Here is a 21992-nt window from a genome sequence, read left to right on the forward strand (position 1 = left end):
TATTCGGAAACCTAGAAAGAAACAAAATGCACACTCAGAGTCATTCAAGAAAGGCTTAATAAAGAGAATATTTATGAAGGTTCAGGCACCGTGAAGTTATTAACAGCAGAGCTGTTACCACTCAGGGGGCCCATTGATATAAGGGTAAGGAGCTGTTATCAGAGCCTGGAAAAGAGAGTCCTGTAGAGAAGGCCACCTTGAAAAATCAAAGAGCACAACAATCTGGAGTGACTCCATAGGAGGTCCCTGACTTTAGTCGCCTCCCTCCTTAAGGTCTACTGCTGAACCTAACTGGAAACTAGGCAGCAATGGTCCATACAGGTTAGCCTCCTGGGCAGAGATCATAGTGGGACAGAGTGGAGAGCACATCTGGAGAGTCAAAGAGAAGCATGACACAGAGGTACAAAGGTAAATATTCACAGGGTACTAACAATGAATAATACTGGTTCTATGGTCTAAAGGCTTGTCCCCTCCAAAGCTCATATGGGAACTTGATTCCCAATGTGGCAGTGTTGAAAGGTGGGGTCTTTGAAAAGTGATTGGATCATGAGGACTCTGTCCTGATGAATGGATTAATTCATTCGTGGATTAATGAGTTAATGATTTAGTAGATTATCACAGGAGTGGCACTCGTGGCTTTATAAGGAAGGCAAGCGAGCATGTCAAGGTGCTCTTGCTATTCTCATCCTGTGATACTCTGGTCACCATAGGACACTGGAGAGTTCCCACCAGGAAGAAGGCACTCGCCAGATGTTCCTCCTGGATTTTAGACTTCCCAGCCTCCAAACCTGTAAGAAATAAATGTCATTTTCTTATAAATGAAAGAAAACGGACTAATACAATTGGCTTATAGGGGAATGAGGAGAGAGGAAGAGTAAGAAACACTAGATGCTCATATATTGTTATGCATAATAGCAAACTAACAAATTAATGTCCAAAGCAGTAGAAGGTACAGAGTATTAGATCAACTTACAAAGATAACCACTACACCAAAAACACAATCCTCGATAAACATCAGGAGAAATACACATCCCCAAGCAAGAAAAGATATTGCCACGTGGCCTTTCACAGACGTGATAGTTCCTAGACACCTACCAGCAATGTCGGAGGACCTATCTTGCCCACAGCCTTACAGAGTATGCTGTAAAACTTGGAATTTTACTAAGCTGACATGTAAAAAAAAGTATCTGAATTAGCCTAATCCATTTTCTCTTTAATGATGCAAGCTATATCATGTACCAAATTTCTCTGTGTAGTTGGATCTATTTGTGAACTTTCTCTTCCATTTCATTGGTCTGTCTATTCATTTGCCAGCATCATCCTGTTATAATTGTATAGGGCTTTTAATGTTTTCATACCTGGTAGAACTAATCTTCCCACACTGTTTATATTTTGAAGAGCTTTCCAAACAATTACATTTTGTTTATTTTTCCATATGAACTTTAACTTGCCCAGTAAAAAAACAAAAACAAAAAAGCCTGTTGGGATTTTTTAATTGAAATTTGGTTAAGTTACAAAATTTTTTAAAAATGCATCTTATGATGGTTATGTCTTCAGGACATTGTTACAAATACATATAAACTTTGAAATTTGAAATTTCCCACTGCTGGGAATTTATCCTACAGATAGTTTGCACATGTGTGAAATGCCATAAGTGCAAGACTATTATTCATTGTGACATTGTTTCTTCTAGAATGCCAAAAAACACCATAAATAAAATCAAAAGGTGAATGACACAATGGGAAAAATATTGACAACTCCTGGCACAGAGGAAGAGTTAAACTCCCTAATATATAGTGAAATTTCTATAAATTGCCAAGAAAAATTCAATAACCCTAGAGAAAAATGGATAAAAGACATGAAGCAGAAGCCTCTCTCCATACCAACTGTATTATTCAGGATTCTTTAAAGAAACAGAACCAATAGGATATATAGATTTACTATGAGAATTGGCTCAGATGATTGTAGAGGCTGAGTCCCACTACATGTCATTTGCAAGCCGGAGAACGAGGAAAGGTGGCGATGTAATTCAGTTTGAGCCTGAAGACCCGAGAACAAGGGGCTGATGGTGTAACTGTCTGAGGCCAAAGACCTGAGAATCTGGTAAGCCATTGGCATAAGTCCCAGAGTCTGAAGGCCCAAGAAACTGGAGTTCTGATTTCTGAGGGCAGGAGAAGATCAATGTGCAAGCTCCAGAAAAGAGCTAATTCACCCTTCCTTGTCTTTTTGTTCTCTCTGGGCCCTCAATGGATGATGCCTGCCCACATTGGTGAGGACACACTTCTCTACTCAGTATACTGGTTCAAATACCAATCTCTTCCAGAAACATCCTCATAGACTCACCCAGAAATAATGCTTTACCAGCCATCTGTGTATCTCTTAACCCAGTCAAGTTGAAACCTAAAATTCACCATCACATCAACCAAAAGCAAACAAACAAATACAAGTAGCCTTTAAACAAGTGAAAATTTGCTTAACTTGACTCATAATAAGGTAAATGTTAATAAAATCTGTACCAGATGAGAGTATCAGAGAGTTTGACATCAAACTCTATTGGTGAGGCTGTGGGACCCTGTGGATGGCAATATTGAAATATGTATCAAAATTACAATCAAATACCCTTTGATCCAACAATCCCACTTTGGGGGATATGTGATGCAGATACACTTATGTATGTATCACAAATATATGTGTATAATTTTTTTTAAAAACTACAATAGCAATAAGTTAGAAATAGCCCAAGTATCCATCTACAGATCGTTACTTAAAGTACATCATAATGCCATATTACGAAAATGTAAAAAGAAATGAGGAACCTTAAATATTTCATGATATAGTACTAAGAAAAAATAATAATCAGTCCAAAGAAAATGAAATGCTGAGTTATAAAATCTAACAAAACGTGTACAGGATCCATATACCATAAATTACAAAATGCTAGTGATAGAAAGAAAAGAAGATCTAAATAAATTTAGAGACATACCATTTTTATGGACTGGAAGATTCAACTCAGTAAAGGTGAAGTTCTCTCCAAATCAAACTATAGATTTAATGCAATTCCTATCAAAATCCCAAGGTTTTTTGCAAACATGGATAATAAGCTGATTCTAAAATTTATACAGAAAGGCAAAAGACCAAGAATAGCTACAACTATTTTGATAAAGAAGAATAAAGTGGAAAAAATCACTTACCCAATGTTAAGGCTTACTATACAGCTGCAGTACTCAAAACAGTGTAAAACTGACAGAGAAATAGACACTAATATCAATAGAACAGAACAGAGAACCCAGAAATCACACCATGCAGGTGCAGCCAAATAATTTTTTATGAGAGCACACAAGTAATTCAATAGAAGAAGGATGGGTATCCTTTTTAACAAAGGGTGTTTGAGCAATAGAACATTCACAGGCATTAAAAACTGAACCTCAAACTAAACCTTACACCTTAGGCAAAAATTAACTTAAATTGGGTCATAAAATCAAATATAAAACATAAAACTATAAAATTTTTAGAAAAAGTAATCTAAAAAAATATTTGGGATCTAGAAATAGAGGTTTTAGACACAACCGCAGAAACAATCCACGAGAGAAAAAATTGATAAATTGAACCTAATCAAAATTAAAAACTTTTACTCTGTGAAAGCCCATATAAAGAGGATTACAAAAGACCAGCTATAGACTGGGAGAAAATATTTGCAAGCCATATATTAGACAAATATCTTATGTCTATGTAAAATACATAAAGAAGTCTCAAAATCCAACAATAAAAAAATACATTATTAAAGGGGGAAAAGATATGAACATTTTACCAAAGATGACATAAAAATGACAAATAAGCACATGTTAACATCACTAGACATTAGAGAAATTCATATTTAAAGCACAATAAGATATCACTACACATTTATCAGAATAGCTAGAAGACAGAGTGGTAACACCAAACACTAACAGTTATACATTGTGGTGGGAATGTAAAATGGTACAGCCACTCCAGATTATTTGGCAGTTTCTCATAAATCTAACAAGCACATACAGTATGACCTACCAATTGTACTCTTGGGTATATTTGTCTCAGAACTCTATACACAAATATTCATAGCTCCTTTATTTGTAATACGCAAAAATTGAAAAACACCCAAATGTCCTTCAACAGGTGAATGGCTAAACAAATTGTGGTACATGCATACCATGCAGCAATAAAAAGCACTAACTACTGATACATGCAACGACTTGGATGAATCTCAAGGGGGTTACACTAACTGAAAAAGCCAATCTAAAAAGGTTATACACTATATGATTCATTCTATGTGAACATTTTTGAAATAACAAAAGTTAGAGAAAGAGACTAGACTAGTGGTTGACAGATTTCACCAATTTTACATGAGCACACATAAAACTGATGAAATCTGAGTAAACTCTGTAGAATGTACCAATGTCAATTCCTGGTTTTGATGTTGTACTATTGTTGCCACTAGGGAAACTGGGTAAAGGCTACCGGGGACCTCCCCATACTTATTTTTTTTAGCTACTTCCTGTGAATTTACAATTATTTTGAAATAAATTTAATAAAAAACATTGTGCAGAATTGTGTATGGGGCATGCTATTGTTTTGTGGGAAAAGGGAAGGAGGGGAAAATATTGCTCATTTTTGCTTACACATGCACAAATAAACTCCAAAAAGATTCTAATAACAGTAGTTATTTGAATGTGTGTGGGTAGGAGGAACCATGGCACAAGGGAGACAGGTATGAAAAGGAATATCTTGTTATATATTTGAACCATGCTAATATATTTTTTATTCAAGAAAATATTAAATCATTATGATAGACATGAAAGTCATTACAATGATCATGCACTATCTCCATCATTCATTTTAAAATACAATGATTTAACACCAAAAAAAAAAAAAAAAAGACATAGCCTTGGCTTTAGGGTATTTATTCACATTTAGTTATGCTACTTTAGAAAAAATTTACTTTGTCATTGTTACTTTTCTTACTTCCTGTGAACTTAGTGAAACTTGACCACTGGTTGGCACTGGTCTTAAAAATGACACTTAAAAAACGCTATAATAGCTCACACTGATTTTACCAAGCTGCCAAAATGAGTCTCATTTTTTGATTTGCAGTCTTTCGGTTTCAGCATATGTAAAGCATTTTTCTTTCGGACTTTAGAAAGAGAAAACAACAAAAGGATACTTAAATACCTCCTCAAATTAGAACAGAATATGCCTTTCTGTGCTTTACTGTTTCTTAGGAAATAGACTTGTGTGGTGCTATTTGTACGTTTTTCAAGAAAGAAAACAAAGAACAAGGAAAATGCAAATGCCAAAACTCAAAAGAATTTTTGAAAATAGTCAAGAGCAAATGAGGGACCTCAATAAAAATTGCACAGGCAGCAATTAACCACAATTTATTAATGAAGCCTATAAAAGTAAAATGCCAGCCACCTCAGATAATAATGGAAATCAATAAATGCCAAAGTGTGTAGTGCTGCTATGATGGAAATATCTGCTTTTTCATTTATCTGCTAGAGCAGAGAATAGTGAAAAGTGGTACCTGAGGCCAATAAAATATTAAATACTCTGAGGTTATTCACATTCAAAACTGCAAAATTTTGCTAACTTAAAGAGCCATTAATCTATGTATCTGAACTTTATATCTCAAAGCTCATTTTAATATTAGCTGCCTATACATTTTTCTCATTGCTTTTTTCAGCACGTTTACAAAGGAGTGATCAGTTTAGCCGGTATTTACAGGACAAAAGCATAGGCTTTAAGGGACAATGAAAGCAAGTTTAAAAGCTCTAAATTAATAATTAAAATGCACATGAGAACGCACAGAGGTGATAGCAATTTGACAATCTAGCATTACTGGGGAAAGTCAAATGTCTTGAATTTCACTGGGGACGACCTGATGAGGACAGACTCCTGAGGCTCTGCAGGAAAGGTGCTATGAAGTGGGGAGAGGCTGGGAACCTCTCTTTGCACCCCCTTTGCTTCCATTGAGAATGTTGTCATTACTAATATGTTTTCTACGTTTCTGAACAATCCAAGCTATTAGTCAGAAGAACGATTATAGTTGATTCTGCCCAGAATATTCTTCAGGAGAGGCTGGGAACCTCTCTTTGCACCCCCTTTGCTTCCATTGAGAATGTTGTCATTACTAATATGTTTTCTACGTTTTTGAACAATCCAAGCTATTAGTCAGAAGAACGATTATAGTTGATTCTGCCCAGAATATTCTTCCTCCATTGCAGTTTGGCCACTCCCTCACTGCCTTCAAGTTTCTGCTCAAATTCCCTTGTCAAAGAGGCCTTCCGTGATGCTCCCAACTGTGTATCACTCCCAGTTTTCCTCAAAGCACTTATCACCCCACATATTTTATATTTCCCTGGTTATTGTATGAGTTCCCCCCTCAGGGATTTCACCTCCAAGAGAGAACAGATTGGACAGTTTGATTCACTTTCATATTCCCAGTATCTGGGAAAGAGTCGTAACTCAATAAATTTTCTACTTATACCTCACAATGATTCTGTAAGTAAAAGGATGCTAAGAAAATTTAAGTGGATTCCCCCAACATTACCAGTCTAATCACTGGAAAAGTTTATGTGAAATGGATGTCTTTGAATTCCAAATTCTGTGTCTTTTCCCAGCATATCACTTCTATAATGTGAGTTACTATAAATCTGGAAATTTTCTTCAGACTTTATGGAAATGGAGTATTATTGTGTTGATTAATTGTCCACCTAAAATGTGCATGTATTTTTCATTAGTTTGGTGTATGATATATTTTTCTTTCATGTGCACAAGCAAAATCCTATTTCAGAAATAAACAAAAGTATTTAAGTGCATTTATAATCAGAAATAATATAGAAACAAATAACATGACATTTCTTGTGATAATCCTAGATGCTATTACAGAGACATTAGTAAGTCTATAAAATTAATCAATCATTTAAAATTTAGTAAACATTTACTAAGTATCTTTTGTGGGGTTAGCCCCTAGACCCTGTGCTAAGGCCATGGAGGTTCAAAGATGAATGAACGATTGTCCACATCCTTAAAATAGTTAAATTCACTTAAAGATATAGATGATAACAATATAATAGAATTAGACGCTTTTAAAGAATTAAATTGTTATAAGAGCAAAGGGAATCAATGACCAATTCTGCCTAGAAGGATCGATCAAGCAGAAGAGTTGCAGTTTGAGCTACATCTTGGAGGATGAGTAGTCATTCCCAGGTCCAATAGCAAAGAGAGAGTAGCACATATATGAAGCTGGGAAATGGCATGAATCTTAGAAGGACTAGGACATTTAATATGCCTCGGCATAAATTGCACGAGGCACAGATGGAGATGGGACTGTCAATTAGGACAGTAATACTACCTACATGTTGAAAAGGTTCAATGAGATGTTGCGTTTAACACCATCAGCATGGTGCCTCATTAAGCAGTGAGTAAATGCTGGCACTTGTTTTGGAACAGAGGATCTGAGATTTTTATTTATTCATAATTCCAAAAGAAGAAAAATGTCTCCTGTACAAAAATAAACCCTCTGTTTACCCAATAAATTTTTTTGAGTACCAATGTAAAAGAAATGGCATGCGTATTATGCAAAGCTGTATTCAAAACTTGAGACTCTAGGCAGCATTATCACTTGGTGTTTTCTTGAGAACTAATATACATGACAGGAAGCTTAGGAAGTAATGAAGCGATCCAGTATTTAATTAGAACTAGCCGTGATACGAACTTCACTTGCTTGGATAGGCTGATTTTACAGAGATGTGTGAGTTTGGTTTCTTCTTCCATTACTCATGACCTCAATCCTTAGGAAAATGACAAGATAATTTAATTCCCAAACACTCATTTGGGAGTGTCAATGACAAATGATCAGAAATATTGCTGCTCTGTTGCACTGCTTTTCCTATCAGTTCTTTCCCTTCCTTCTCCTGCACTTGCTTTGGCTTCTCTCCACTCAGCCCCAAGAAACTAACTTGACATTGGAGCAATAAAGCCTGTCACAATAAACCTAATCTTCTGTCACAATCTTACTCCTTTTTTCCTGATCTATTGTTTCTGTCTTAAAAGTCCTCATTTTGGTACTTTCATGGCAACTTTCTATTTCTTCATGATTGAGAGCCAGCACTAATTGATCCAATCGTGTGTACCAGTCAGCACAAGAAAATGGTAATTTTCTTTTTCTTTGCCTTCTATGATAACTAACAAATAAAAATTTTCCATCGTTTAACATTTGTTCAAAGACTTAATGCTGTGGGTTCACAAGAGAAGAAAGAAGAATATAAATGTGCACTTAATCAAGTGAATTCATTCAAACTACAAATCTAAATTAATTATTGAGCCACTAAATTTTTTATTGTTGTTGCTGTTGTTCTTATTGTTTTTGTATTAATGCCTAAATTATTTAAAGAAAATTATACTAACCTTACATGGGAGTTAGGCCTTCATTGACATAGATGTGCCTAATAAAAATACTTTTATATTCTAATTGAAACATTATTTAAGTTATTTTGCAAATGAGTAAAGGAAAATACTTTGGGTAGTCATGTCTATCACCCAAATCTGAGGATATAAGGAATTCACTGAGTAGAACAGGGATCAGAAAATGCCATCTTTTGGGCCAGCATGAGGTCTTATGCCTATAGGATTTTACTGCCTCTATCTCTGGACCAGTAAAGCTGCCACTCACATGGCTGCATCCAGGGTCCCCACCAGCTCTTCTTTACCACAATTCCCATTGACTGTCAGGAACCCAGTAAGAAGCACAGAACGGCCAAGAGCCAGAACAATGCCTGCCTTCTGGCAGCACTGCCCTCCCCACACTTGACCCCAGAAGGATTCAGCCCACAGCCCTGCCAAGTGTCCCTTCTGACTGCTATAGGCTTCCCTCCATACATACTGAGTTCACCATAGCCTCCTCCCTGTAGAAATATCTTCCCTCACCACCCTGTGCAGAAATATAGTAGGCATTTCTAGAAGAAAAATGTGATCCCACAAGAAACCAATGTATGGAAATTTGTATTTAAAATATTTGATGACAATAAAACTGCAATTGTGCAGAAAGCTTAGAAAAGGAGGCTGTCCTTTTAACTTTGCTTTCATGTGCTGAGAGGTATTTGACTCATAAATACCATGACCCTCAATTGTTACTCTTGCTACTGAAAATCTTTCTAGAATGTGTTACTGCACTTTTCTCCTTAAGCAAGTAATATTGTCTTTTTTTTGACGATTCAGCATCTTATGACACATTAAGAAGAAATAGGCAGTTTCTCTTTTAAGGTAACACATTTTTTCTTTCACTTGTATGCTTTTAACTAAAAGATTTTTTTTAAACTATATGGTTGACAAATATTTTACTGGACATTATCATGCAAGTTAAAGCATTCATTTATTCATTCATTTACACATTTATTTACTGAGCACTTATGGATCTCCTGCCAAGTGCAAAGCACTTTGCCAGGCCCTGGAATGCGATGGTAAATAGCACTAGAACTGCTTAGAAAGGGAGAACTTGCTGACTAAGTTCTCCTTTATACCCTACTTAGATACTATTGAACTCTCTTGACAATCCATTTGTAGGCCTTCAGCATCACAGTCTACTTGGTATACGGTAGAAAGACTGCAAAGATAGCATAGGAAAGGAGCCAAATATCTGAAGGACAGAGAAAAGGCTTCCCAGAGGTGATGATGGCAAGTGAACTGGACTTAAAAGATGGAGAGGAGGGCCAGCCCAGTGGCGCACTGGAGAGTGCACCGCTTGGGAGTGCAGTGGTGCTCCAGCCGAGGGTTCGGATCCCATGTGGAGACTGGTTCCCGCTCACTGGCTGAGCGCGGTGTGGGCGCAACACTGAGGGTTGAGATCCCATTACCGGTCAGTAAAAAAAGACAAAAAGGAAAAAAAAAAAAGATGGAGAGGGATTTTTGGCATTTAGCAACATTTTCCAATAACCCTACTTTGTAGTACTCTCCATTAATGATGAGACCAAGGGCTTTGTAAAGAATCTAATTAAAACTCTCATCTATTACACTTAAAAATGGTTAAAATGGTAAATTTCATGTTATGTATTTTACTACAATTAAAAAAATTCTTGACCAAGAACAATATATAAATGTACATAGAAACATAACAGACAATTTCATAGGGCCCAAAGATCCCTTGAAGGCCACCATGGAGTTTCTGGAGATTAACAGATAACTCATTAAGAACTTCTGTATTAAATAAAGCTAAAATGGTTATTTGAATAAGTCTACACAGTGTATGAAAAAATATTTGGCAATTATCTGGATAATTTCATCAAAATGGTGGCACAAGAAATTATCCATATTCATAAACAGATTTTTTTTTTGCTAAGGTTCTAATTTGATTATGTACTCCGTGGTTCTCAGCAAAGGTGATTTTGCCCATTAAAGGACATTTGTCAATGTCTTGAAATGTATTTGTTTGTCTAGGAGGGAGGGAGGTTGCTATTCACATCTAGAGAGTAGATGCTGGGATGCTCTCAAACGTCTTGCACAGGACAGGCCCTTCAACCAAGAATTCTCCCACCAAAATGTCAATAATGCCAAGGTTTAGAAACCCTTGTCTGTGCTAATCAAGCTGATCAAATAAATTTCTATAGAGAAGTCTTGGTCACCTTCAAAACTGATTATACAGAAAAACAAGAAAAATGTAAAAATGCATTCATTTTTATGCAAAAAAAATGTCTTTCGGAGAGAGGAGTTGGAGTGGATTATTACCTTGGTGTACTTTAGTTTTATAATTAAACAGTATATTTATTGTTCTTTGAGGTAAAGACCAGATTTAACTAAAATAAATAAATTTTTAAAAACTATTAAATAATGTAGTATTTAAACCCTTATTTTTGTTCTACTTTTGATTTAAAATAGATCATAGGCATCATTTCATAAAGGCAGGGGTATCTCCTTTGTGGAATGAAAATAATCTGGTCAGTCCATCCACCCATGGTGTTAGCCTGCAGCAGTTGCTATAGCAAATATCTGTGTTTTATGAATGCCACCAAGTAACTCAAGTGATCAAAAATGAAAACAGACTTGATTAAATGCAGACTAGGTGACCTTTAAAATTATTTCATTGCCTCTGGACAGTGTTTTGGGTTATTGTGAACAAATATCCACTCAGTATGCACTTGTGGTACCTGAGACTGCTTCTATACAAGGCCAGGAAAGCACATGCCATGCTTCTGCCAGAAACTTCCCCCTTAGACATACACACTGGACAACCACCTTTAACGTGAAGAAATCCATAGTGATCATTACGAAGTACAACAGGATAGTTTATATGTGTTTGGTTCTATTTTTCCAGCTGAGTGGAGTGACATATTTACCATCCCAAACTAATTTTTCACCCTGTGACTTGAATGCTCATTGTATCTAAAAAAATTTTAAATCGTGCAGAAACTCATACTACAAAATGCATGCATGTAGTTACCCAAGTAAACAATAAAGGGGCTAAGTTTTGTCTTCAATAACCTCTTAAATTTTACTCTTTTCCCAGGAAACTCATATGGCTGTTATGACAAGCTACTCATCTTTGCCTATCTAGAAATATGCTATTGCTCAATATTAGTCCTTTCTTATCCCCTTATATTCAAAATCCACATTATTTCAATGTTCTGGGCTCAAATAATCTATAGCACAAACAAATTCACATTAAGGTATAAATGGCTGATGGCTAGTGTAATATGCTAAAACTTCAAGAAATGTTTGTAATTTAAAATAATTAAAAGGATGTATCTTTACTTAACAGTCATCAGGCAGGAAATAGGATAATTTTTCTAGCATCTCTTGAATCACAGCATATAAGAAGTTTTCAAATAGAATCAATAAACTGTTCCCAATCTCACAAAGTTCTACAGATTTCACTTTCAACAGTAAATGGGATTTTAACCAACACTGATGCATAGCATACAATATCAGGCCTTATCTCCTAAAAATAGAAAAGAAAGTTGAAAGAGAAAAAAACTAAGGTCTACTGAGCATCGCCTTTCTCCAAGAACTGTCTCAGATGGCTACACTTGTTATATAATAATAACATAATCCTCTTCGTAATCTTTCGATATAGATCATATTTGCCCCCCTTTAAAGAAAGGAAAACTGAGGCTTACAGAAATGAAATAACTTGTCCAAAATCAAATGCTAATAAGAAAAACCAGAATTTTAAATAGCTCTGCTTACTCCAAATTCCACGATCTTTGTATAGACACCTGATATATTTTGCCTGAACAGAAGGAAGTCAGTATCCAATAAACACCTATTATGTTTTAAGCATTTTTTGGACTAAAAACTAACAGCTTGTTTAATCCTCATAGTAAACTTGTAAATAAGGCACTGTTTTACCAACACTAACAGATAAAGAATCTAATGTTCAGTGAAGTTAAGGCAAATCTGTAATTTGAACCAAGATCACCCCAGGTATGAATTCTAATTCAAATCTACTAAAATTTCTGGCATGTATTTTTTTGTTTCACCTAAAAAATGAGTTGATAATAATCAAAGACATAGTGCAAAAAGTATTTTGAGCAGAATTTTCTCCAAAAGAAAAGAGATTCTGCAATCTTGTATACTCCTTATTATAATGTTTGCTTCTTAATGAAAGCATATTTTTCTTTCATATCGACTCTAAATGTTTTGATATTGAGTCAGTTTTGTGAATACTAGTAAGTTTCTGTCTCCGGGATTTATTGGTTTTGTTGTTTGTGATGGTGTTATAGAGTTTTGGGGGGAGATGAAAAGGAGAAAGAAAAGTAATCTAAAGCTCTTGGCAAAAAGGGGCTGTGCTAATAAAACACACAAATGTAAAAAGGAGAAAAAATAAGCGTTAATTTAGAGGTTTTATCTATACAATGTAAAACAAACATAATATTTGAAATCTTGTTGCTTGCCTGGATTTACTTTTCACTCAGAAATTTGACTCCATGCAAAAATAGGCATTATGTCCTAAGTACCCCAGTTTTTGAGATATGTATCTCTCAGTCACTTTCCATAAAAGGGAAACACCTCCTGTCATGCATTACTCATCACAGCAGAAGAATCTATATTTAATATTGCCATATCCAGCAGTTTAAATGTACATTTTTATACATATCGACTGTTTTGGAGGCGATGGGTGGACATGGGATATGCCCTGGTTGGTCAAGATTGTAGTCAGACAGTGAGAGGCAGGAATTTGGAAGCAGACGAAGCGGAAACCTGTCCCCTAGATACAATGTTGTTCTTACAAACACATTTCTAAAGTTCTACTCTACCTTAATGCTTCAGAACCGAGTTTAAAGAAGACTATTCTCAAAGTCTAAGTGAAACAGACATCATAATGAAGTTTCCTTTCCAAGTTTGAATACGAACTATTCAACTGGGGCTGTCCCCATAATTCTCTAGCCTGCAGAACTGGATGAAATTGTCGTACTACGTAATTTGTGATAATGATAAAAATAATGTAATAACACCTGTAGTAGAAGAAATACCTACCTCAAGATAGTATAATGGTGATTGCCAACCATGGATTTAAAATCAGGTCTTTCTGACTTCAAAGACTTTCTCTCGCATTTTATACCCAGCAATGTATTGGAGGCCTTCATGCCAAGAGCTGGTTCCAAACTTCCAACTGTATGATTACCCCAATGTGTAACACTCTGTAGGAAAGCCTCAAGGGGCAGGGCAAATGAGAGTGGACTCAGGGACCTTAAGGCTAAGCAAGACTGTTTGGGAAGAATGAAAAGTCATAAGACCCGCTTCTCTACAAAAACAGATCAGCTCAGTGCTGACCCTATTAAGGATACTCAATGAGTTAAGAATGGCTTGATGAATCACAGGGGGCACTGCAGGTCTACACACACTGTCATAAACTGGATTAAGCAAATGGGCTTAGAAGAGACAAGCAGGAGTGTTTACAAAAGTACCCTATCAGCTCAGTGCTGACCCTATTAAGGATACTCAATGAGTGAAGAATGGCTTGATGAATCACAGGGGGCACTGCAGGTCTACACACACTGTTATAAACTGGATTAAGCAAATGGGCTTAGAAGAGACAAGCAGGAGTGTTTACAAAAGTACCCTTTACATAGCTTTTGAAACAAGGCACCTACACTCTGTGAACTGCTCCATCACTGCTGACCCATCACCAGACATGGTTACCATACTTGTGAGAAAGAGGTATCTGAAGTCTGATTCCAATATAGGATGACCAATCAGAGGCCTATGTGTGGAATGTTCCTCTAGCACCAGGGAGGATGTGAGTCATGCCTTCTTGCAGCATTTAAGAAAGCAGTGCATACATTTTTAAAGCATTTACCATAAATGGATCCCTTCATCACCATCTGTTCACTTTAGGTACAGGAAATATTATGAGACAATTCTTGTTATATGGATTTCCAGCTAGTGGTTTTGAAAATAATTCATCCTATCTTTTGAGATGTATACAAATAAGTCAAAAGAAATGGGCATTTTCCTTTACAAACTGTACTTGGAATGGTGTCAAGTTACTCGCTCAGCTGGCCGAATTCCAGGGAGCACTGAAAATCCCAGTGTAATCTTAAGATGTGGACGTTGACTTTGAAAGTCCAGTTTCACTGACAGATGTGTAAAATTGTACATAGAAAATTCCCCACTGGGGACAATGAAAACACTAGGGAGGAACCGTTATGTTACACAAGAATGGCAATGATATAACCTTGTTCATTTTCTCATTTTTATATAATCCAATTTCTAATATAGAAATTTATTTTTGGGATGCCTAAGATTGTCCTCACATTTATGTATGCCTGTTTTTAAAATAAACACCAAAATTACACAGACTTTAAGTTCTGTCCCCAGGGAACAACTGATATATAAGAACGTCTTACTTCTGTGCTAAAAAGCAAACCTCCTTTTAAATGGTAAATGGCAAATGTTCTACCTTTGAACTATGGATATATCAGCCTAAAACCCAGTAGAATATTTGAAAAGAAAAACACAGGGATGAGAAAATTCATAGTGGTGAAAAATGTTCAAGTAAATAATTAGCTCCCTTTATTCTGAAATGCTTTGTCTTCTAATCTCTGATTTTACTCAATGCCACATTAATAAGAGGCCACAATATTTTAAAACACTAAGATTTTAGCAGTATTTTAGGACTAGAGAGGAATAAGAAAATAACTGAGTTTGCATACTTAAAGAACGTATTTATTTTGTTTTATTTATTTATTTTTTTGATACTCTAGGGATCCTCTGCCTGAATTAGCAGTTTTGAAAAATCTACTATTTTAAATCAGTGATAGCCCCCTCTCCCTTAGCTCATGGATCTTTGTTTTCACTGAGCGTAGCTAGAGGAGTTAATACCACTTGCAAAATGTTCTGGAAGAGGGATTTGGAGCTCTTGAATGCTGAGCACTTGCATCTGCTGACCAACTCAGAGGCACTCTGCCCCCTGGTGGATGGTTCAGGATGGGTTTTGATGAAAGGCAGAGACTTCGCTTCCCACACCCTTCCCCTATCATCGTCTTTTCTTCTGAAAACTCCACTAAATGCCCCAGATGAAAGTTTTTGCCCCCACCAGTTACACATTCATATGGATCAACAGTTTCCCTTTATATAAAGTAAAAGCCTTCGGCTACCTGATGAGTCCTTCACAGCTAAAATAAGAACCTACACATCATTACTGGCTAGTTAATGTAGTTTACGTGGGTAAGGAAAAAGCAGAGAAGTAGAAAATGAGGTGCTGAGAAAATATGTGGATGTGGCCAGTGACTTGGACTCTGGGAAGACAAGCAGAAATCTCTAGACAAGAAAGAAGAGGAACAGCGTTTAAAAGTGAATAAGAAAGAGGGTGCTAGAAGAAACTCAATATTTGGCAATTTCTTCTTGGCCATTAGAGACACTGCAAGCCATCTCCTGTGCTCTTTTGTTCTTTGGGCTGTGTGTGTCACCAGCCGGGGGCGGGGGGAGCAATCGTAAAAGGCTGCAAACCTTAAAATTTTAGTTTCAAATCACTTAAAAGTGATTTTTTAAAAACTAAAATCACTTTTAGTTTAGTGAAGTTTCTCCCATTCAAGCTAGTTTAGTCTTCCTCAGTCCAACCGCTCCCAAGTAGCCCTGTTTTCCTATCCTACAGGTGTCCTGCATCCACAAAGGAGCCAAGAGGAAATAATGGCTAAGAAGTGGTGCCATCTGCTGAGAGCCAAAAAGTGTCAGGCATCTTAATAAGTGCTTTATATAGATAAGCTCTCAGCCTTTGCAACGACCTGTAAGTAAACAGTATTTGAGAGAGAGAATCACACAGCTCTAACATGCTTTATTTGTGATTCGAGCCTAGGACTTTCTGACTCCAAAAGCTGTCTTTCTGTCTACCTCACTGGTGTTCAGATAGATCAGCCTACTCTTCTCAGGTCTCCCAGTGCCTGCTTCTAACTCAGCTTGTCCTTCTCCTTTTGTATTTTAAGCACCATACAGTACCTTGGCATCTCACCACCTAGCCTAGAAACTAAACATTCCCTCTAAAAATGCTGACCTGGAAAACCCTTGTGATAGTGGATCTGACTTACCCTCTTTGCAGAATATGGGAATACAATCTGTTTAATTGTTTTTATTTATTTATTTTTCCAGGTTCTGCCATATGACCTTTTATTACATTGAAAAAGCAACACTAGGCACTAGATCTTGCAAAATACGTTCTGACCAACTCTAAACTTTCTGAAATTAAAAATGCATAACCATATCTGTAAGATTTTTAATGAACAAAATTGTTAAACACAAACTTTCATATGCAAAATAGATTACTATATGACTGGCAACCTCAGAGCCAAGTACTAAATTTTCTTCCACAAATTTTAGTGGGGGTGGAGTGGGAGAATGATAATTTTAATGAATATAAAAGAATTTTGCCTTAATATAGAGAAGAAAAAAAACTTTGAGGAAAAGTAGCTTTAAATTGAATAGTATCTTCTGAAATAAACAGCACTTTAAAATTCTTCCTACAGATATTAACTAAATCCCCCAAATCACGGAACACATACCAGTCTGCCACAGTATCACTTATTAGTCATTCTCAGCTCAAATTCTTAAACCCAACCCCAGAATCCAATGAACCAATCTTTCGTTATAATAAGAGAAGTACTACCCGGTGCTTTTTAGAACACATAAAGGACTTTTATTTTATTATTTTCCTAAATTTCATTCCCAATTATACATTTTCTGAAAAGTGGAATACCAAAGGCAATTATCAGTCACAGAAATTCTGTCAAATATACACAAACTGAGATTTTAATGCTTAAGTGAATTATAATTCTCTTAGGGTTTCCTGGTTGAAGAAGACAAAAGTAAGACAATAGAGAGAAAAAGTGAAGAATATTTTTCTGTAGAAAATTTTTTAAACTCCATACACATTCTTTTATTGGTGCAGTGTCCATTTTTTAAAAGGAAACTCTAAAAATTCCTAGAAACACAGACAATATTTGTATTTTTGGATGAGTATACATTCATATACTTGTGTGAAAATCTGTGCAGTAAACAATATAAAAAATGTTATTTGCTACCACAACCAATGCAAAATATTTTCATTTCTATGTAAGTTAAACATTCCATCTCCCATTTCATGTTCTGCAAAAAAGCCACGTGTCTAGTTATGAAACAAACAATGCTGTAGGCAGCAGTAACTGCAAAGGAGCTTAACAGTCTTAACCACATATCCCTGGGATGAATAATACACTTTGCATAATCATGTGCAATACTGGATGATGATCTCTTATAACTACAAGGATTTGCAAGCTTCTACTTCACACAATATGCCCCAAATCCAATCAATTCAGCCAAATCATCAAGCAAAATTTAGGTGGGTAGCCTATAAAACGGCAAACCCGTGTGACTAAATTGACTGTGTTTTTTTAATGTGAGGACATAATCACTGTATGTGCCCTGTAAAGAAATCATTTGTAAATGGCTATTTGTTTCAATTAATTTTTCCCCCTCAGACTCTTAGAAGTTGACTTAGTTGCCTCTCAGGTTCAAAGAAAACACAGCTGCATAAACGGAAGACCAACGAACATATTTATAACATAAAAACAAATACCCTGCTCTATGCACATTCCTCCATAGAAGAAATGTCACCAAAAGCAATCAAAAAACCTTGGGGTTCTAGCAGAAGTATAGAATTATCTAATGCCTAAAATTTACCTTATTCTAGTGACAGGTGTAAATGTTGATCAAAATTCCCTTTTTCACTTAGCTTACAGGTGAACCTTTGAATAGCATATTTTTAAGTTATTACCCCAAAGTGAAGGTATGCACAGGAGGTAAGCAGTGTACTTCAGCTCAATACATTTATTGTCTGACAGTCTGGACTGGGGAGCTTCGAGCAGGGAGTGAATACATTTTACAAAGGCAACTTGCTTCTGCAGACAAGAGGTATCAACTGCAGAAAGTCCTGTAAAGAAAGGACTGTGAATCTTCTTTGGCATATTAAATGCTCCACATACACATCTTTTTCTGCACAGATGATTCTTCAGGGCTACTTCTTTTTATTAAGACAATGCATTTTTTCATCTTTTAGTGTGTCATTTTACCCTATTTCGAGAAGCCCTCAGTGTGAATTTGAGATAACTAACTTTGCTGAAATTCAAAAAGAAAGATAAATTTAAAGTATTCCAGACATTATATATATATTCTTTGAGGTGTCAGGTCAGTCACAAATTTCCAAAGTTCAAAATGTTTTCTAGTTTCCTGATTGTTTAGTAAGTCTGAGATTTGGTTCTGTGAGTTGAAAAGAAAACAGACTCGATATTAGCTTCTCTAAGCTTTTTCAAAGTTCTTGCATGTCATTTTCTAGTAATCTTTGTTCCTGCCCAAACTCCAATAACAAGGGAAAAGAAATAAGTTTTGTTTTGTTTCCTCATTAATATAGGTTTTAGGGCTCTTGCTGCATTTTCAAGATTTCTGAAGAAGGGAGCTAGTTCTCTTGGTTACTATATATTAGCACACAAAGGAATCACAGATGGAAGGAGAGTGCAAATGACTATCAGAAAAAAAGCCTCATGCATTTTAAGATTTTTTTTACAAGTCAAAATATACATCCTCCTATTGCCCTCCTATTCCTTAATTGTGTAAGAACCGTTCCTATTCATCAGTCTCCTTCACATCTCACTGAATTGGACAGAAAAAAAGATACTTTTCTTGTTAAAGAACAGTATATATCTACTACTAATCAGTTTAACTGATTGCATTAATAAGACATATAGCAGCAGTTTGGGCTGAGTCACCCGTTATACCCTCCATTTATGGGGATTTAAATGTGTGAAATGACAGGTACATAAAATTAGGAGGAAAAATAAAGCAATCTGCAGACTTTGGTACTAGTATACGTAATGTTTTCTTATGTTATTAGAATTGTGGTTTGACAATCACTAAACAGTTATTAAAAAATTCAAAATTAGGAGGAAAAATAAAGCAATCTGCAGACTTTGGTACTAGTATACATAATGTTTTCTTATGTTATTAGAATTGTGGTTTGACAATCACTAAACAGTTATTAAAAAATTACAAATCTGCAGAAAACAAACAATCATAAGTGTTGACTCTCAGTTGAACACTCCCCATCTCCCATTCCCACCCACCTTCCCCTATATAGTTTCAATTATAATAAAAATAGAGATCTTAGCATAAGAATTTTGCTGTCAACTCTTCAAGGTTTCTCTGCATCATCCAAACCACAGGTACGTAGTGTTTGAAGCACCAAATCCACAAGTTTCTCCAACCAAGTTTAAATAAACAAAAACTGAAGACTGAAGGATGCCAAGGTAACTGTTCTTAAATTAAGCTGAAACACAAAGTTCTCCCCCCCAAACACAAGGTATTAAGCGTTTAGTTCAAGTACTGCCAGGCTGTATGCAGATCTCTCAAACAGGTTTCATACAACTTCAAGTACCACTGGTTCTAGAGGGCATCATCCATGATACCAAAGCAGGGCAAGGATCCCCTTTCCATCATCAATTTTAAAAAGTTGCAACCCCCTTTGTGACTGACTGCGGCCACAGGGTCAGTGCTGAGCCTGGGGTTAGAGGGAAGGAAGCGAGCATCTTCCTCCTCAGGAAAGCTCTATGTTTACTTTGAACAGTTCTCCTCTCAGAGCTCTCTCTCAGGGCTCTCCTGGCTTCTCAGAATCTATTGCCCTTGCCCAGGACACAGGGCCTCGCTCCGACCCAGTAACAGCTGGAAGAAGACTCGACCTACCTGTGGAACCAGACCCAACTTGGTCCCCAAAGGTCGCCTAAGCGACCCCACTGCAATTGGCAAGTCAGCTTGTGCACTTAAAGCGTATCAGTTTATGGAATGCCTGTTTGAAGTCCTCATTGGACATGGTATAGATGATGGGGTTGATGAGGGAGTTGATATAGCCCAGCCACGTGAAGAAATCAAAGATAGCCAGGTGGAACCAGCAGGCATCCTTGCAGATAGGCATGGCCAGGGAGATGATGAAGAAGGGCAGCCAACACACAATAAACGCTCCTAAAATGATCCCCAGAGTCTTGGTGGCTTTGCGCTCCCTAGCGGCCATGAGTTTCTTCTTTTCCAGCAGGGCGTCGGAGACTCGCACTTTGACTTGGTTCACGTAGACAGGAGACCCGGATTCACTGGGCACGTCGGGAGCCCTCGAGTTAATGGAGGTGACCGAGGACGTGGATCCCGGGGAGTCGGTGATCAGCTGCGCTCGGGTCAGGCGCTTGCCGGTCCTGTTGGGCGTCTGCTTCAAAATCCGGGAGCGGGCTTCCACATAGATGCGGCCGTAGAGGGCGATGAGGAGCAGGGTGGGGAAGTAGAAAGCGCCCACCGTGGAGTAGACGGTGTAGAGGATGTGGTCGGTGTTCACCATGCATTCCGACACCTCCTCCTCGGCTTTGGCTTGACGCCAGAAGAAGGGCGGCAGCGAGATACAGATGGAGAAGAACCACACCAGCGCGATCATGACTGCCGCCCTCTTCGGAGTCCTTTTAGCTGAGTACTCCACGGCGTCCGTGATGGCCCAGTAGCGGTCCAGAGCGATGACACAGAGGTGCAGGATGGAAGCAGTGCAACAGGTGATGTCCGACGACAGCCACAAGTCGCAGACCACCTGGCCCAGTGTCCAGCGGCCGGTGACCGTGTACATGGTGCTGATGGGCATCACCAGGATGGACACCAGCAGGTCTGTGACAGCCAGGGAGGCGATCAGGTAGTTGGCCGGGGTGTGCAGCTTCCGGGTCCGGTACACTGTGGCGATCACAAAGGCGTTGGAGAGCGTGGTGATCAAGGTGATGAGCGCCAGCAGGATAACCAGCAGTACTTTCCAGGGCAGGGCGATGGAGTCCTGGTAAATGTAGCCCTCGGCGCTGCAGTTGTGGGAGGGAGCAGCGGAGAGGTTGGTTTGAGGAACCCCGGTCTGGGAGCCAGCGGGCAGCGGCGGGGCGCACAGAGCACCTGGTTCCTCCATGGCTCTCGCCCCGGCGCCGGCGCGCAGCTCTTGGGCATGGAGCGAAGAAACGGGCGGAAGAACCGTGGAGAACACAGGCTTGTTCCTTGCTGCCAGTCAGTTCCGTGGGTTTCTCAATTACTCCTCTGCCCAGGTTCCCAGCTGAAACTATAGAGGTCACGGGCGCTGCAGCCCAGGCGGCGGGCGCGTCCCCTGCACTTCCAGTGCGCCCCGCGCTACCGCGGCGTCTCTGGTTGCTCCTTCCACGCCCGGTCTTAGCCCTGGCTTGCCGAGAACCAGCACACCGAGCCCGCTCCGCTCTGGCTCCCCGGAGGCGTCTAGTGGAGGAGGATGAAGTATTGCTTGAGGAGTGGGCTTCGGCCAAGTGTGGTCTTTTACCCCAACTGCTCACTGCTGATCGTCTCCTAACCCGGGCGCTTCTGAATCTGCAGACCCGGCCCTCAGGAGTTTTCTAGCTGTCCAAACCAAAGCTTGCAGGCCAGCGAGGAGTCCTGGTCTTGCATTCCCGCCCCCCCCCCCCCCA

General features: G+C 38.1%; 1 protein-coding gene across 1 annotated transcript; it reads right to left on the reverse strand.

Moving 5' to 3' along the window:
- Nucleotides 1-19650: 19650 nt before the first annotated feature.
- On the reverse strand, nt 19651-21827 carry HTR1B (5-hydroxytryptamine (serotonin) receptor 1B, G protein-coupled). Its single transcript, XM_008591588.1, has one exon. It carries the CDS (start codon nt 21467-21469, stop codon nt 20297-20299), a length of 1173 nt encoding a protein of 390 aa, XP_008589810.1. The 5' UTR covers nt 21470-21827; the 3' UTR covers nt 19651-20296.
- Nucleotides 21828-21992: the final 165 nt, after the last annotated feature.

This window comes from Galeopterus variegatus, unplaced genomic scaffold (genome assembly GCF_000696425.1).
Source record: "Galeopterus variegatus unplaced genomic scaffold, G_variegatus-3.0.2 Scaffold7065, whole genome shotgun sequence".
NCBI lineage: Eukaryota > Metazoa > Chordata > Mammalia > Dermoptera > Cynocephalidae > Galeopterus > Galeopterus variegatus.